The following is a 16,838-nucleotide window of genomic DNA, read 5'->3' on the forward strand; positions in this document are numbered from 1 at the left end:
GAATCCCATACTTGGAAAACATTCTACTAAACTCCTGATACTACAACTTCAACCCTGGGAAGCACGCATACTTTATTTTGATTACTGGTATTTAACCGTAATCGTACCGACGGGTGAAAGGATGGCATAAAACAAGTAGTGCAACTTTGAGAAAGAATGGAGAAACGGAGTAACACACCCCTTTTTCCACGGTCAGGCAAGAAGAGATCACTGCCGCATGTAGATGTGCTGTTCGGACGAGGGAGAGGATGAATAGCGTGCAAGAAGAACGTTGGAGGACCCTTGATCCCAAAATGTAGGGGATGAGACTTTGAATAGTAGGATGGCAGATAGAATTCCTGCAGAACCATCCTATGTGGAACAAACAGCATAATGGCATCTTTTAGATTTCACTTATTAAACAGCCGCGGAAAAGTAGTGATGGTGGGGTGTGCTCTCAAGAACTCCTCTGAATTGTCCTCAGCATCCAGAATTTTTTGCACACGATCCCAATTGCCGACAAACTCCACGATCTCGGTCTTGCGTTTAATGAACACAAGGGGATATTCTTTTCTGCCGCCACACCGTTCTAGATTAAAAAAACCAGCAAACGTATACCAGCATATTGGAAGAAAGCAACGCGAACATCATGATTTTTAGGATCAGTACCTTCAATGATACGATATGGAATGTCATATTTTTGCAAGTGAGCCTACACTTCAGAGTGCATCGTGATCCAGTACGATAAGCAATGAGATTTGGTTCGTATACTTGTTGTCGATATACGAAGTTAAAATAACCACATAATCTTCAGACATACACACTTTAATAAAACAAAAAAATGAGATTTGGCTCTTTCAACTTAACGTTTTTCCTTTATGCCACCGGCGCATCTGGAGGAGGTGCTTCCGGCGCATCTGGGGGAGCATCCGGATAGGCTCCTTGAGCAGCAATCACTGTCGTTTCCGTTGCTTCAGTTTTGGCTCCGGTTCCAGCTTCTCCTTCCTTCTGCTGTGCGGACGGCTTGCTTCCAATGGCTCCTTCCGCAGTACCGTCGGTTCCATTCTTCCTCATATCCTCGCAGTAGCACAGCATAATCGTATCCACGGTGATCACGAAGACATCAATGAAGATCGAGCTGATGATGTAGCTCAGGCAGAGACTAATCAAAACGGGGCTCACGACCGAGATCACTGGATGAGAGAGCCAATCAGGGCAATTCAAGATCATAAACGCGACGAACAGACTCGTACTACGCGTCATCCACCCGCAAAAAAACGCACAACACACAATTTCCGACCTTTCCGATCCAAATAAACAGCGTTGACACCGACTTCAGTGTGGTCACCTTCGCCAGATTGGCGACCAGCAGCGAGAACGACTCCACGGACGCCTTGAAGAAGTTCTGTCCGCGGTTAATCACGAGAATATAGGCGTTGCGGGAGATATACCGCATGCATTTTTCGAGGCAGAACAAGCAGCAATGGCAGCATTTAAACCCGCACTTCACCAGCGGGTTCATCGTCTGCGTCTCCTTAAACTTGCGATCGATGTACCTATCCGTGACTCTCGCCCCAATCACCCACAGCATGATCGATCGCACGAGCTGGATCACCGCGATCACAAGCGATCCGTACGCGACGGACCCCAAATGGTACGTCAGCACGCAGCACAGCGCTTGCAGCAGCGTCGTCGACCCCACGTCTCCCTTCTCCTCCTCCTTCTTGAAGTACCACTTCCCGATCGTGCCCGCCACCACCATCACGCCGATCGCGTTGACGAACCCCGAAGTCCAGAACCACATGAACAAGTGCCAGAACGCCAAGACCACGTCGCTCGACGTCGAACCGCTGATCGACTTCGAGATCAGCGTGCAGTTCGTCATCGTTTTGGGGTCTTCGCAGATCATCGACGTGGAGTTCTCCGCTAGAAATGAGGGAAACGGAGAAACCGGACGGAGGTAGTCGCTCACGACGCCCATGATTTGATGAGTGTAGTCGGTGAGGGTGAGATTGGAAGAGAGAGTCAGCGTGTAGGACCACGCGAAGAACAAAAAGACGATGAGATCGACGATGGTGATCACGATTGGAACGCTACACGTCAGAATCGCTCGATGTTCCGACGTGAGAATGGACGGGATTTTCATCATGGCCACCGTGGCATGTTTCATCATTTCAATCGAAAGATTCACGGCACGACCCAACGCGATGACGACGAAGAACAGAATAACCGTGAAGGCCGTCATGATATACGCGGCTATCGCCCAATAATCGCGGGTCGACTCGGAGGCGATCAGATAATCGGGGATCTACGCTCAATCCCGCTTCGCTTCGGTACGTTTTCGATAATGGAATCGAAGGTGATGTTTCCCCAGTGGAACACTTCGTCGCCCTTCTCGGCCACCACGTCGAACCAGTCGTCCAGCGGAACCATCCCGGCCTGGTAGTACAGCACGATCGTCGCCAGGACGCAGAGCAGCAGCCCCAGAATGATCACGACCCAGATAATGAACTTCGAGCACGTTTTGATGAAAAGCTAGGTGGAACGCGCGTCTTTGGATTCGTACGAGGAAGAAAAAGCCGAGAACGAAGGAAAGCAGAACGCTCAGCGCGATCACCAAGTACGACGCCTGCACGTCGCTCGCTGTGCGGCCGATGAACACTTGGAAGTTTAGCAAGGCGTTCGTTACGACGTCCTGATTGCTCGCCTGCGTCTTGGTCTCCTTGGTTTCCACGCTCTGCGCTAGGCATTCGCGGGAGTACGGGTCGATGTAGTTCGGGTCGGAGGGATCTTCGGGGCTTTCCGGCACGATGCACCGCGCCTTTGTTTCCGTGGTGGCGTTTACGACCGGGATGCAGCGGTTCCTAAGCTCAGAGAGGGTAAGAGAAAAAGCACATCACAGAGGTGGTGTTGATCGGAACCACCCAGCAGTTCGCGCAGAGCTCGTAGTGCAGAGCGCGGTAGAATCCATTGGAGCACTCAATGGTTTCATTGTAAGAAGGAATACCATGGGTGTCCTGGTGGTGAGAGAGCGAGAACAAAAGAGGATCGTACAGTGTAATTATATGTACACACAACGTCGCCAGCGATAGGGCAACTAGGGAGACAGATTCCAAAGAGGGAAAAGGATGTGTTCTAGTGTGAAGAGCAAGAAGAGACTCCATACAAAAGCAACAGACACTGTCATATCTTCGTTGATGCGAGGATAATACACTTGAGTACAAATTCCTGACTCACATCCGTGATAAGCAGACCCTGGATGACTCACAGAGCTGCCGCATACGTTTCCATTATAATCTCTTCCAAACGTCAAACTAGCATTTCAAACCAATCAAATCGGTCAATACGCGGATGTGTCAGCAGTGCGATAGGCAGCTATCAAAATAACAATCGAGACGAACCAGAAAAGACAAAACAATACAAAACAAATGGGATCAGTACAATGGCGGTGTGTAAATGACACTTCTAATGTCTTCTTTTTTCTACAACAGCAACAACAACCCATCTAACAAATATTCGTAATAATATAAAAGAAAAAAGTGAGTATTATTGGTTTTTATTATCAAGTTATTGGTTTCAATTTGAAAGTTCAATGGAGACAAAGGAAAACTTCCGTCCTTTAAAGAGGTACTTCCGTCAGAGAGCTCACTGCAATCCTTTGTCTCACAACGACACATTTACCTAGTACCTCTGTTTTTTGGATCTAACCGATAGTCCCCAGACTCCAGATGATATGGACTGGTCCGTTCACTATCCTCAGTACTTCGATTCTCGTAAAGTTGAGACTGGAACGTAATCAGTAGAGCTCCCTGCACAGGAGCAAAATAAGAAGGCAACCAAGTCGATTTTGAGGGAAAGGGTGATTGTGTAGGCAAGTGAGTGTGCTGGATGTTGGTTGTGGTTATGGCGGTTTGACGGGTCGACTTTGGGAGTGGAAATAAGGAATAGTGGCCTTGAGCACCATTCTTCCGGAAGAGCTTATTTTAGGGCTCGAAATCCGCATGAAGCTTTGCGAATATGTGGACTTGCGAATCAAGAATTTGCGCCAGGAAAATGAGGGTCAGTACCAAAACGCCTCTGTTTTGCGAACGAACGCGATGAAGTACCTCCCAAACTACATCCGGAAAGGCCAGCTCTCTCGCATGTTCTTCTGCTTCCCCGACCCGCACTTCAAGGAGAAGAATCATCGTCGCCGCATCATCAGTCCGGTTCTGCTTTCCGAGTACATGTACTACCTGAAACCGTCAACGGGATCCTTTACACGATCACGGATGTGGAGGAACTGTCGCTGTGGCACAAGAAGCAACTGGAAGACCATCCTGGTTTCGAGCTGCTGACGGAGGAAGAACTCGTAGGATTGGAGAGGAGGAGCGAGGCGTAGAAGGACGATCCGGTGGTGGACGCGGTGTATCACTCGACGGAGGAGGGAAAGAAGGTGGAGAGAAACGCAGGGAAGAAGTTTTTGTACGCGGCGAGGCGAAAGAGCGATGAGGAATTGATTCAATCAGTTTTGGATTGAGGTGTTTGTTGAAAATAACAATAAAGAATAAAGAATGAAGAACTATGGAGAATTATGGAGATGAGTGTGCTTTGATGGATCTCAAACAGAGAAAATGGAGCTATTGGGAGGGGGGTGAATACGAGATGAGGGAGTGAAAGAGGCGAATGTATTCATCACTAGAGACTTGAAAGGCTTTCTTTTCCATCACGTTGGAAAGGGACATGTCGGAAAACAGGGCAGTGCTTTTGTACCTTTCCAATCCTAGCAGATTCTTCCGAACCGATTTGTTTTTGCTTCGAAAAGCGTCTCGCAGAAAGTCCTTGTAAGCAGGAGGATTTGCAAGAACGCAGGAATCGTCCTGCGACATCCATCGAGGATGAAGCCGCATTAAACAGGATGTCACCTACACCATCACGAAGCTAGCAAGAAGGAAGTGCTTGAGGAGGAGGAGAAAAGCAGGTGCGCGAGACATCAAACAGTTTATCGACTTGGAAATAGGACTGTGCAAACACCGTCAAAAAAGTGGAATCGTGCGTTGATTGCCGTCTGTATGTTGAGGATTTCCTAACGGATCGTACGCTGAACAAAGCTTTTCACAGAATTCCTTTTGTACAAGAAAGTAGAACTCGCTAGAATAACGCTTTTCTATTATGATGCGCTGAACAATGTCTGAAGATACCTAACTTGCAAACAGAATCAAAAAGCGCACGTAGTATGGAATATTCGCAACACAAATATCGAAAGAAGGCAAAGCTACTTTCAATACGTCTCCCGTTATAATTTCGAGTCTCTGTTGACTTATCTCATTTGAAAAACGTTCTGACAAGCGAGAAACCATTTGCTCGTCCTTTTCGATCGCCGTCTATCTCCTAGACTATCCAAACAGAATCCATACGACGTGTTTTGAAGAATTTACCAAATATTTGGTGAGTTGCCCTGTTCCTGGACCGATCTCCAAAACAGACTGATTTTCTCGAATCTAGATTGAAGAAACTATCGTATCAACTCTAAGTAAAGGATATTTGCACTGTTTGGACGATCTTCCTCAGAACATTCTCGTCCCGTAGCAAGTACTGTCCCAACGACTTTTTCAGCGCTATGACAGCTGAAAAACATCGCCGGAATATACCTGTCGAACTCATTTTGAACAAACAGAAATCAACTGCGACTGTACTAGGTAGTACCTTGGGTGGTTGTTACTGTACTAAATATTATCAACTGATAGCACTCATCTCTACCTCAGACCGTCCTCCTCCGAGCTTTCCTCCTCCTCCAGCAGTTCTTGGCAGTGTTCTAGCACCTCCAGCATTTCCTTTGAAACATAAGAGAACATGTAGAGAGAACCGAGCTGGATTCGTTTCATCTACTCGTTTGTGTAGAAAAATAGTAGAGTACCTCGGTCACACGGAACCGCTCCATCATCTCCGAGAAAGAGCGAGATTTGGGAACAACTGGCTTGTTTATCTGTTTGAGAAAGCTCATTTGTGTCTCTGCTTGCTTCCACATTCTCCGGCTCATCTGCGGGGAGTTTGCACTAGAATGCCAACAAACTCCGGGAACCTTACAAACGAAGACGAGCGGCTCTTGCAAACTGCTTGGGAATAGAGGAAAAGACCCTAGCCGACATCCCTTTCAAAACACAAAATAGGTCTGTTTTTTGTACTGTTCAGACTATTGTTCAAATTCGAAGTGGATGTTTATCCATGTTTTTTAACTACGAAAAGCTGTAGAGTAGTGTAGTCACTGTGTAAAGTCTAGACTCTTTCTAGTGGAACGTTTCTTCGAGTAGAGAAAACGGAATTCTACTTATTTAAAGGGTGTATAATCCATTTACAGAGCAGACAATTAACCATGCGATGCACGAGTATCAGTCGAGTGCTGGATACCCGGAGCATACTTCTACAGAGCTAACCGAATCACACACAATGGAAGGACAGAAGGAGCCAACGCCCTCCTCTCCGATCGCTGAGCTTCAGCAGAACCAGTCTTTTATGCTTCAGAGTGCGGATATACTTATGGTAGAACCCGCTCCAATACGTAATCCACTGTAATAATGTGTTTTAAGTATAATTGGATAGAATGACGCCAGGAAGTGTAGTGTTTCGTTGCTTGTGCGATGTAGATCCTGTCGTGGGAAAATATGAAGAAGTGGGAGTTATTTACCCGTGACAACATGACGTACTTGAAACTCGAGAACTACATTTTCTGTCTCCTCATCATTAATTTCGTATCATTTGATATCTCTCATCACTCGATCGTTACTGCGCTTGCATCGAATTTCCACTTTGTGAATCTCTTCAACATCCTCGATTGTGCGGTTATGATCGTCGGAATCCTCTGCATCACTTCATGGAATGTCTGCTATCTGATCATCGTGGACGTGTGCATCGCGATCGTTCTCTTCTCCAACGTCTTATTCGTTGTTTTCTCTCCTCGGAAACACTTTCTCACATATGTTCGTGTGGTTTGTGAAATCTGCCTCATCGCTTTTCTGACATCCTGGGTTCGGCGTTTTTCGAAGTTTTCGCATGGGGGTTTGCGTGGCTGGAGGCGTTTACCAGTAGATCTCTTGTTCTATCAAGCGATGACGTACTCAATCAGCCGTAGAAAGAACGATATTGTTTTTTTAATTCAGCATGTGTGTGTACAATAACTGAAATCGATTGTTTGTTTTATATCTTATTTTATAGTTTATTTTTAAAAATAAAGGTTATGATCGTAACGATTGATGAGCTGGCTACGCTTGTCGCGTTTTGTGATCTTCAGAAAGAGCCTGTGCTGTGTCAAAATGGCATCCTGTTGTGTAGATTACCATGCAAACAGTGCAGGACAAAATGAAGGAGATTTCCACTTCACTGGTGGAGAAGGAGGAGTTCATGAAGCAGATATGCCAAAATCTGATGATGACATCGATCTATGCTTCAAACACGGTTGAAGCGCAAGATCAGTGCAGAGAGATCGTTAGTAGTGAATAGATAAGCGTATAAGGCGTAGCTTTGTTCAATCAGCTCAATACAATAGGCGAAGATCTTGACAAGTTGTGTAAGCAACCCGTTTTTGAGCAGGGAAATGTCGAGCATCTGAGAGCCATTCTGTTACAATATCAAACGATCGGATCTTCTTTGGAGAATGTGAAAGCCATTGCTGTGACGGCTTGTGAACGACTCATCGGATTTATTTTACAGCCTGAGTATGTGGACAATGCAAAAAGCCAATACAAAGTCGCTGTTGGAAGCAGCTTGACTCTCCGCCATCGAGGAATGCAGCAACGAATGGCGCAAAGTAGGTTCATAAAACTAGTTGAATAATGCCAAGTTTTACAAATCCTAATCAAAAGTGAGCTGGAAAACTGTGATGTTTCAAATTACAAAAACAGTCTGTGGTTGACAGTGTGGCAGAAAATTATCGAAGCGATCATTCTGTACGTCGATTTCTCGAGTGACGAAGAGTTCAACGAGCTCCACCTGGTTTCTGTGATGCAACAAACCTTGCAGCCCATCCGAAACGTCTACAACGAACAAACGAAAACGATTTTTGCTGAGAGTGGAATCAGCTCCGCCTTGTTAGAAATGAGTGAACGATATCGCGGACGCAACAGCCTCGTGCGATCCAAAGTCGACCTTCTCGAGAAAAACCTCTCCACTCTGTTTCCTGTTTGTAACAAACACACTACTTTTGGGGAACGGGCTGCTGCGCTCCATAATTCATTCCATAATACTGGTAATACTGATAATAGTACTGAGCATACTCGGGACTGTTCGGGTCCGTAGGCACCGTTCCCATCTGCTGAGGCATCGCCTGTCCCATCTGCATCATGGGCTGTTGTTGCATCATGGGCTGTTGTTGCATCATGGGCTGTTGTTGTTGTTGCTGCTGCATCATAGGCTGTTGTTGTTGTTGCTGCTGCTGCACCATGGGCTGCGTCTGTGTTGCTGCCTGTGACTGCGTCTGTGTGTTCTGCGCGGACTCTTCGCTGGGTCGCTTCTGCGACGCGCGCTGCTCCTCCGCCTGCTGCTCCGCGGACACGGCGAGCTTCCACAGCGAATAATCGAGCTTCATCTGCTTGATATTCGCGACGTCCTCGCAGATCGTCGCGTAGTACTGCAAGAAGAGCTGGTACATCTCGAGCTTGGAGGCGTAATCGAGCGCGCTGCCCATGCAATCGCCGCGCAGCGCGAGCAGTTCGTCCGCAGGATGCTCCGCGGTGGAGTAGAGGAAGTTCATGAAGAACTTCCAGAAGGGCAACGACTTCTGGCAGCGATCCTTGTTGCTGGTGAGCACGCTGCGCGCCATGCTGAGATCCTTGCGGACCTTCCAGTAGTAGTTGGCCATGTAGACCACGATGAACCCGTTCGCCTCCACCGAGTAATCTGCGATCGACCCTCCCTCACGCGCCTACCCTCGTTGCTGAACCGCTCCATCAGTTCCTCCGCACCGTCCCGATCGTGCTGGCGCAGCAGCAGCTCGATATAGAACACGATACCTTCCAGAAGCTCGGGACACCGCTTCGTCACGATTTCCTCGCAGTAGCTCTTCGTCTTCTCCACGTCGCCCGCCTCCTCCAGCAGCTCCGCCTTCGTCAGCAAGATCTTCACGCTGTGCGGCAGATACGACTCCAAGCAGCGATTCGCGATGAGCATGCTGTCCTCCAATCCGCGTGCCATGTGCTAGACCCTGAGCCAGCCTTCGCGCGATCCTACCGCCCAGTTGATGTACTTCACCCAGAACTCTTCGTAGTACGCGCACGGGATCAGACAGCGCTCGAACAGTACAGTGATCGAGTCCTTCATGATACCAACCCCACGACGCGTACAGTGGTTCCGTTGATGAGCTCCCAGTCGAGATACGCGCGCCAGTTCGCGAGATCGTTCTGGCTGACGGGCTTGAAATGGAAATAGAGCCGCTTGAACTTCTTATCGAACACGTTGCGCGCCTTGACCTTCTCCAGCGTCATCTACGCTCGATTTCCGCCTCGAATTCGACATCGAACACCGCCTTCCGCGCATCGATCAGCATTTTCTTCAGCATGATGTGTCGATCCTCGTCGCTCTCTGCCGTGAACCATCCCTCTCCACGCCCCACTCAGCTTATTTCGCTCGTCACCGTCGAACGCCGTCTCCAGCGTCTTCAGCTCCTCGTCGCTCGCCAGAATCTCCACCGTTTGCTGCGACGCGAACGCCATGTACGGGTCCCAGTACGTCGCCAGGTCTTTGAACGGCGTAGACAGCAGACGCGCGTAAAGAGCGGCCAGAGTTTCCGGGGAATTCTACGGGGAAACCGGGGAAATGGGGGTACGCAGGATGATTCGTACATGACGTACGAGTCCCAGAGTTTACCCGCACCGGGGTCGGTTCCGACGAGAGAAACGGCTTTTTGGAAGAGACTAGGAGTGAAAGGAAGAAAAAAGAAGGACTCGCGAGCCTCGGCTATCATGTAGGTGGAAGCGAAGGACATATAGTAAATCCACATATCCTAGAGGCGTGAAAGCACGGACACAATGGATACGACGCAGTACGGAGCAGCAGCGACCGCTCGGCTCCAAATGCTGTTCACTCGATCGATCGTTTCTTGTTTCTTTAAACTTCCTCGCTTGATTTCTTGGTCGCAATACTATGCAATCAATTGGGGGCGATAGGAGTCACCTTCTTCCAATATCCATAACATAAAGGAAAACGACCCAAAAACTGTTCATAGTACTTTCTCATAGTCTCAATATCCTGCAAAATAAAGAAGGGCAGAAAAAACGCACCTGATCGTCCAGCTTTGAAAGCAGCTTCGTCCACGAGTCGAAGTCATCAGGGTTCTTTTCTACGGCTTTGGAAAGTGTTTCTATGGGACTCTGTCCCTCCAATGAGGCAAGCAGGTTTGGATCGATAGGCATCTTGATTTCTACAATCAATTCAGAACGACAGCGCAGTACAATACGAACTTACCTCAACCCAGTAAAAAAGAGGAATAGAAGTAAGAGATTCCAGAACTTCTGCCGATTTTAGGAAAATATTCGCAGACGCATTAGCATGCCAATACAACGGAGTTTTGATGAGGACTATCACGACAACGACATCGAAGTATCGGTTCCCGCATTCCTTGATGCTTAGGAAGTTGAATTGGATGATGATGTGAATGCTGATTTTGCCGATGAATATGATATGGGTAGTCCGTAGAGAGTCGATTCCATGTGATAGATGCTGAAGTGGGGACAATCGACTTTAGTCTGCTTGAACTCAAACCAAATCACGAGAAAAAACCACTCTGGGTCTGTCCCAATTTTCATATATTCTTAGATACGTCATCTCGTTACTATGAGCAGGTACGTTGCGGTTCTTGCGCTATCATGCATCTAGGCGACTGATTTCCTCACAGCCATTGCAGAGCCGCTCTCCCGACCCCAATTCATCCACGAATATATCATTACCGACTCCTCGCTCTATGGTGCTGTCTCGATTGGTCTGGAAACGGAGGCAATCATAAGGAAGTTGGAGAGTTTGTCCAAAGTCCGCCTCACGACCGACATGATCAACCACATTCGTCGAAAGACGGAAACATTCGGCAAAGTGAAGTTGGTACTTCGAAACAACCGATACAGAATATCCTACACACACACACACACACACAAACACACAAACAAATCGGTAACGTCCTTCACAACAAGTCGAAGCTAAAAACGAAACGATCAAACGGCATCTGCTTCAGTTTAAAGACATCGACGACTGCCGTCTCTCCGATGACGTTTAGCCTCGCCACCGCCTCAACGCTAGGAATGGGACATGGAGGTCGAAAACGAAGAGAACTTCGACGAACTGCAGGAGAACCAGAACGTTGTCGTTCGTGTTCCTGATCGGGTTTTGCCTAGAAAATCGACCCGGAACTGGAGGAAAACGTCTCCGACCAGCCCGTCGAGGAAGACGAAGAGCGCGAGAAAGTGCTCAAGCGCATTTCCTTCCCGATCAAAAACGGCAAAGTAGGTCCACTGGATTGAATGGATCGAACGCAGGCCACCGAAGTGAAGCAGGTTTCCCGCGCTCACCACTATCCCATGATCGAAGAATACGATTTCCGAAACGACTTTGTAGGTTTCGTCCGCTAACAGCGCATAACATCCAGCGAAATCGAACCATTCGAATTCGATTGGCACCATCCACGCATATTCGTCCCTACCAAGAGCGATGCCTCAACAAAATGTTCGGAAATGGGCGTGCGCGTTCCGGTCTCATCGTCCTCCCTTGCGGTGCCGTAGTCCCGCGGGGATCGGTTCATTCTAGGGAAAAACGATCGTCGGAATCACAGCGGCAGTGACGATCAAGAAGAGCTGCATCGTGGTGTGCAACTCGACGCTCTCAGCGCTGCAGTGGCGCGACTCGTTTTTGTCTTTCTGCGATGTGAAGGGCGACTGCATCCGCATTCTGGTCAAAGACAAACGCGTAATTTGATTGGCGGATGGGTGAGCTGAAGGATCCGCTGCCCAACCCGTGCATTCTGCTGACCACGTATTATCAATTAATCAAACGGCGAAAAATCAACAAGGAGCGCGAGGCGATTCTGAACGAGATCGCGAGTCGCGAGTGGGGCTTGTTGGTCCTCGACGAGGTGCACGTGTGTCCCGCAGATTCGTTCCAGGAAGTCGTTTCGACGGTCAAAGCGCACTGCAAGCTGGGATTGACCGCGACGCTGGTCCGCGAAGACGGCAAGATCAAAGACCTGGACTTTCTGATCGGTCCCAAGCTGTACGAAGCCAACTGGATGGACCTGACGAACGTGCGTGTTAGTGAAGGGAGCGAGGCATAGAAAGGCTATCTGTCCCCGGTGCGCTGCCTGGAGGTCTGGTGCGACATGAACCCGCTGTTCTACAACGAGTTTCTCCGACGCAGCAAGGAGTACAACAAGCAGAAGCTCCTCGCCGTGGTCAATCCGGAGAAGCTCAAAGCGCTCGCGTATCTCCTCTACATCCACGTCCAGCGCGGGTTTTCTTCGCCTCTTCTCTTTTCCTCTAGCGATAAAATCCTCGTCTTCTGCGACTCCATCTTCCCGCTCCACAAGTTCGGAGAGCTCTTCGGCTACCGCTACCTCGACGGCAGCTGCGGCGAACCGTATCGCAAGCGCGTGCTGAACGACTTCCGGAACAGTTCCGCGGGGAGCGTCGTGTTCTTGTCGAAAATCGGCGATACGTCGATCGATCTGCCCGAAGCGACGGTGCTGATCCAGGTCGAGGGGCAGGAAGGATCGCGTCGACAGGAGGCACAGCGGTTGGGACGTATTCTGCGACCGAAGATGGGTCTGTCGATGGGGAACCAGGCGTTCTTCTACACGCTGGTGAGTCGAGACACGAAGGAAGTGGGGAATGCGCTGAATCGGCAGCGATACTTGATGGCGCAGGGATACACATATAAGGTGCTGGTGAACATCACGAAGGGGCTGACGCGCGAAATGATTCAGCGAATTCCCAAGATGCAGCAGATTTGCTCGGGGGATTTCGCGAAGAATTTGCTGCAGGAGTCGCTCGAGGCGAAGGCGGAGGAGATGCAGAGGCATGAGCGATCGAAGATGCTGGAGGAGGTCAACTCGAAGGTGCAGCGGAGACGCGGGATGACGAAGATTGGCAGGAAAATCAAGGGGGCTGTAGGATTGAGGTGTGGATGTGAGGGATAGGCGACGTATTCGGGGAATATGCTGTCGATGTATTCTGAAAAGAGGCATCGTTAGTTTGTGGGTTGTTTGTTGTATCACACTTGGAGTTGTGTAATGCTAATGTTGTTGTTGTTGTTGTTGCTGCTGCTGCTGCTGCTGCTGCTGCTTGATTAGGATGACTGTTACTCTAAGAAGATGCGTTGCCTGTTTCTAAGTGTTGGATGCTTTGCCTGGTGTGAAAAAATGCAATTCCTTTCGTCCCCGCCACGTGTTCCCTTTACACTCCATGCAACTCCCTCCTGACCCAATCTCCATCGCCTCCCTCATTCTTTCATACAACAAACAACAAAAGGGAGAAGACACCTATAAACTCCTTCCATTTAATTTGTGAACGCTTCACAGCGACTTCGGAACTCTCCCGAAGAAGAAGATGATCGTAGCTCCGCTTTTAAGAGCAAGGACTTCATACACGAGTTCGCCGTCTGCCTTATCGTCTCACACCAATGCGCCTGCAGCGACTGTAAAACCTCGGTCAATTGCTGGATCATCTACGCTGCTCACTCCTCCGCACCCCGCACTTTATTCGACAAAATATACAGATGGCTCTGCTCCACCCGGCTCAAAAACTGAATACACTGCAGCGAGACGAAGCGATTCGGCGACTGCAGCGCCGCGCGAATCCTCGGAAACAGCAGCGCGAAGAACTTGAGCTGCTGGTTCTCCGGAACGACGAGAAACGTGCATTCGACTTGCCGGAGATACAAGACCTCGCGCGAGGAGTCCGTCCATGGCCAGGATCGAACGAAGAAACGCGCGACGGTGGCTGCGAGCTCGGGCTGCGTCAGCACCACGGTGTAGAGGAACTTGGAGACGGAGTTGAACGAGGAGAGGATGATGGACGTGCGGAAGAGGCGGAGAATCGAGTGGAAGAGGCGTGGAGGGAAGGGACGGATGAAGTTCCGCGCACAGAACTCCAGGAAAAAGTCGAGCTGTCGGTGGTACGCGAAGACGCGGCTCCCCGCGCGGTCGGCGCTCGCCGATTCGGCGGACGGGGAGCTGCGCGCGAGGATGACGAGCTGCGAGAGCTCGCCGATGCGACAGGACTGCTCGAAGGCGCGGCAACGCTCGACCTGCTCCTCGAAGAAAAGGGAAAAAGCGCGGGCGAAGGCTTCGCGCGCGTCGCCGAACACGAAGAACAGACAGCGCAGAAAGACCTTCAAGTAGAATTCTTTCTTGAGGTTCGGCGTGTCCAGCTCGCGGATTAAAACGTAGAGCAAGCGGCCGCGGTCGAATTCGTTGCCTCCTTGCACTGGGGGTGAGCGGACTGCCGCGAGAAGGGTACAAGTGCGAATCACTTCGGGGAGAAGAAACGGTGTGGCGTCGAGATCGACTTGTTGCCGTGAGTAAACGAGTTGTTTCATTGCTTGTTTGACTGCGTTTCCGTCTTGGAGCAAACTGGGAATCTGCGATGAATGGGTTGCTCGTTGGACCCTACGAAATGCTGGAGCAGAGAGGGGAGCAGGGTGCTGCAGGTTAAAGGGATCTGGATCACCATGTCGTTCGGTGCGTCTGGACGCGACTGCAGAAGAACACGGTACATGGCGAATAAGATGAGGTCGACATCGTCCACGCTCCAAACAGAATAAGGGGGAATGAGGCAAGCGGCATACTGCGGCTCAGGGTGAAACAGAAAGGGAAACGTTATTGGGGGCTCTCGCAGGAGGAGGATGAGCTTCGACTAGAATGCCATCCATCTCGTTTCTTTGGAGTTGCTGAATTACCAACTCCTCTACCGAAGACTTCACACTCGGTCGGACCGCTGTAGGCCGAACGAGCTTATGAGAATACGCGGTAGGCGGAAACATGGCATACCGCTTTGAATGGCTGAATGGTGACATATCTGGAGGTCAAATCCGCTACAAAGCTCAACTATTTGTTGGAGGACACATAGACGCGAGTTGGTACTGTGGAATAGATTCAGACCGGTGGTGCAATGATTTTGCAGCATCAGGTACTTCAGAATAGCGCTGCTCACGAGAAGTAGCCGGCACACAATTCGAAACACAAGCAGGTTTCCTAGTTACATCGGGTTGTGGAGTTTCCGCATTAAAGTAGGTTGGCGGAAACATAATCCGTTGGGAATACTCCACATTGCCATATTCACCAGTATAGGAATTTGAACACATACCTCCCTGAGGAGGATGTGAATTCCCCAACTGCGGCTTCATAAACGTTTTAACAGGTGAATTTTGGACAAATTCCAACCTATTTTAGGTATTTGATCCTTTTCAAGTGATTCTAGAACGTGCGATGCAAAAGTTCACTAAACTCCTATTGGCAAACACAAAGCAAACAACCCTGTGCAATGTACAGAGAAAAGGACGATATTCATTTTTGTGTTTGAACCATAGTCTAATCATTGACTGTTCTTGCCGTGCTGTAATCACTTTTACACTCGCTAGTCAAAACTACGATATGTACGGTTCAGAATCATCCACTCTTTGTCTTACCAATCACTTTCACTTCATTCTTTCACTCAATATTTTCAAAAAAAACTTTAATTATGAGAATTGTCTTGGTAGCTGATACGTATTCGGCCAACAACAATGGGACAACCATGTCTGCACGAAATCTTGTTCGTGAACTGAAGAAGCAAGGTCATGAAGTTCGCATAGTCACAACGGGACCTGAAGGGGAGGGCCTCTACATCTGTCGGGCGTTTGAGAAGGGACTCATTCCCACTCTCGCCCGTTGGCAGGGGATTACTCTGTCCCGTGGCGACAAGGACGTGATTCGGAAGGCGATTGAGGGAGCGGACGTTGTTCATTGCTACTTCCCATTTGTACTGGCAAGAGCGACCGCGAAGGTCTGCGCAGAAGCTGGCGTTCCGTGCACTGCTGCGTTCCACTGCCAGCCTGAGGATATCACATACAACATTGGAATGAGTTCGTGTGGATTTATGGCCGAATTTTTCTATTGGGCCCTCCGTGAGTATTTCTTTAAGCATATTCGTTACATCCATTGCCCTAGCGAGTTTATTGCAGGGGAGCTTCAGCGAACTGGATACAAGGCAAAACTTCGTGTAGTTTCGAACGGAGTTAATGAGATTTTCCAGCCTCGTTCTGTGACGAAGCTCCCGCAGCTGAAGAATAAGTTTTGCATTATGATGGTGGGACGTCTCTCGAAAGAGAAGCGTCAGGACGTGTTAATTAAAGCATGCGCGCTATCGAAGCACGCGAATGAGATTCAGTTGATTTTGGCAGGACATGGTCCCAAGGAAGCGAAATACAGAAAGATGGCCGAGAAGCTGCCGAACCAAGCGATTTTTGGATTCTATTCCCAGGAAGACTTAGTCAATCTGTTGAACATGTGCGATCTCTATGTCCACGCTGCGGATGTGGAGATCGAGGCCATTTCATGCTTAGAAGCAATTTCGTGCGGTCTGGTGCCGGTGATCTCGAATTGCCGCACTTCCGCTACACAGCAGTTCGCTCTTTATTCGAACTCGCTCTTTAAATCCGGGGATGCGCAGGATTGCGCCGATAAAATCGACTACTGGATCGAGCATCCGGAGGAACGTAGATTGGCTGGAATCGAATATGCTAAATCCAGTCAGAAATATAAATTGAGTTCCTGCGTCAACCAGATGATAGATTTCTTCCAGGAAGCTATAGATGATAATAAAAATAGTAATCGTAATCAATCAGTTTAGTTGAGTCTGTTTGCTGCAACA

At 49.1% G+C, this 16,838-nt stretch overlaps 7 protein-coding genes; 3 read left to right on the forward strand and 4 right to left on the reverse strand.

Moving 5' to 3' along the window:
• Positions 1–370: 370 nt before the first annotated feature.
• Positions 371–2,224, reverse strand: GSBLH_T00004231001 (uncharacterized protein; the record flags this gene model as incomplete). XM_013043099.1 has 2 exons in its annotated part: positions 371–1,231; positions 1,263–2,224. 2 exons carry the CDS (start codon positions 2,222–2,224, stop codon positions 856–858), a joined length of 1,338 nt encoding a protein of 445 aa, XP_012898553.1. The 3' UTR covers positions 371–855.
• Positions 2,225–3,558: 1,334 nt separating this feature from the next.
• On the forward strand, positions 3,559–4,496 carry GSBLH_T00004232001 (uncharacterized protein). XM_013043100.1 has 6 exons: positions 3,559–3,663; positions 3,694–3,752; positions 3,783–3,819; positions 3,851–3,897; positions 3,928–4,330; positions 4,361–4,496. The coding sequence occupies exons 1-5, from the start codon at positions 3,572–3,574 to the stop codon at positions 4,314–4,316; spliced, it is 624 nt and encodes a 207-aa protein (XP_012898554.1). The 5' UTR covers positions 3,559–3,571; the 3' UTR covers positions 4,317–4,330; positions 4,361–4,496.
• Positions 4,497–5,638: 1,142 nt separating this feature from the next.
• On the reverse strand, positions 5,639–6,107 carry GSBLH_T00004233001 (uncharacterized protein; the record flags this gene model as incomplete). XM_013043101.1 has 4 exons in its annotated part: positions 5,639–5,684; positions 5,719–5,843; positions 5,876–6,014; positions 6,046–6,107. The coding sequence occupies 4 exons, from the start codon at positions 6,105–6,107 to the stop codon at positions 5,654–5,656; spliced, it is 357 nt and encodes a 118-aa protein (XP_012898555.1). The 3' UTR covers positions 5,639–5,653.
• A 2,042-nt stretch (positions 6,108–8,149) lies between these two features.
• On the reverse strand, positions 8,150–10,446 carry GSBLH_T00004234001 (uncharacterized protein; the record flags this gene model as incomplete). XM_013043102.1 has 12 exons in its annotated part: positions 10,401–10,446; positions 10,230–10,369; positions 10,123–10,197; positions 9,986–10,090; positions 9,894–9,952; positions 9,776–9,863; positions 9,563–9,746; positions 9,464–9,531; positions 9,294–9,434; positions 9,181–9,264; positions 8,880–9,147; positions 8,150–8,850 (listed from the first exon to the last, which is right to left on the reverse strand). Exons 2-12 carry the CDS (start codon positions 10,359–10,361, stop codon positions 8,150–8,152), a joined length of 1,905 nt encoding a protein of 634 aa, XP_012898556.1. The 5' UTR covers positions 10,362–10,369; positions 10,401–10,446.
• A 172-nt stretch (positions 10,447–10,618) lies between these two features.
• On the forward strand, positions 10,619–13,126 carry GSBLH_T00004235001 (uncharacterized protein; the record flags this gene model as incomplete). The annotated part of the gene is made up of 7 exons (XM_013043103.1): positions 10,619–10,640; positions 10,675–10,790; positions 10,825–11,112; positions 11,216–11,713; positions 11,743–11,901; positions 11,933–12,235; positions 12,266–13,126. 7 exons carry the CDS (start codon positions 10,619–10,621, stop codon positions 13,124–13,126), a joined length of 2,247 nt encoding a protein of 748 aa, XP_012898557.1.
• A 328-nt stretch (positions 13,127–13,454) lies between these two features.
• GSBLH_T00004236001 (uncharacterized protein) lies at positions 13,455–15,333 on the reverse strand (the record flags this gene model as incomplete). XM_013043104.1 has 5 exons in its annotated part: positions 13,455–13,653; positions 13,684–14,568; positions 14,601–14,774; positions 14,806–15,005; positions 15,036–15,333. The coding sequence occupies 5 exons, from the start codon at positions 15,331–15,333 to the stop codon at positions 13,486–13,488; spliced, it is 1,725 nt and encodes a 574-aa protein (XP_012898558.1). The 3' UTR covers positions 13,455–13,485.
• Positions 15,334–15,668: 335 nt separating this feature from the next.
• Positions 15,669–16,817, forward strand: GSBLH_T00004237001 (uncharacterized protein; the record flags this gene model as incomplete). The annotated part of the gene is made up of 1 exon (XM_013043105.1): positions 15,669–16,817. One exon carries the CDS (start codon positions 15,669–15,671, stop codon positions 16,815–16,817), a length of 1,149 nt encoding a protein of 382 aa, XP_012898559.1.
• Between the last annotated feature and the right edge of the window lie 21 nt (positions 16,818–16,838).

The sequence above is a fragment of the Blastocystis hominis genome (assembly GCF_000151665.1).
Source record: "Blastocystis hominis, Singapore isolate B (sub-type 7) whole genome shotgun sequence assembly, scaffold_6".
In the NCBI taxonomy this organism is placed as follows: domain Eukaryota; class Bigyra; order Opalinata; family Blastocystidae; genus Blastocystis; species Blastocystis hominis.

What these genes read in the sequence shown, in the direction of transcription:
- GSBLH_T00004232001 (XM_013043100.1), top strand. Translation starts at nt 3,572, where the DNA reads ATGGAGACAAAGGAAAACTTCCGTCCTTTAAAGAGGTACTTCCGTCAG. An exon ending in CAAAATAAGAAGGCAACCAA is followed by an intron (nt 3,820 to 3,850) that starts GTCGATTTTGAG and finishes GTGATTGTGTAG; the next exon opens with GCAAGTGAGTGTGCTGGATG. An exon ending in TGGTTATGGCGGTTTGACGG is followed by an intron (nt 3,898 to 3,927) that starts GTCGACTTTGGG and finishes AATAAGGAATAG; the next exon opens with TGGCCTTGAGCACCATTCTT.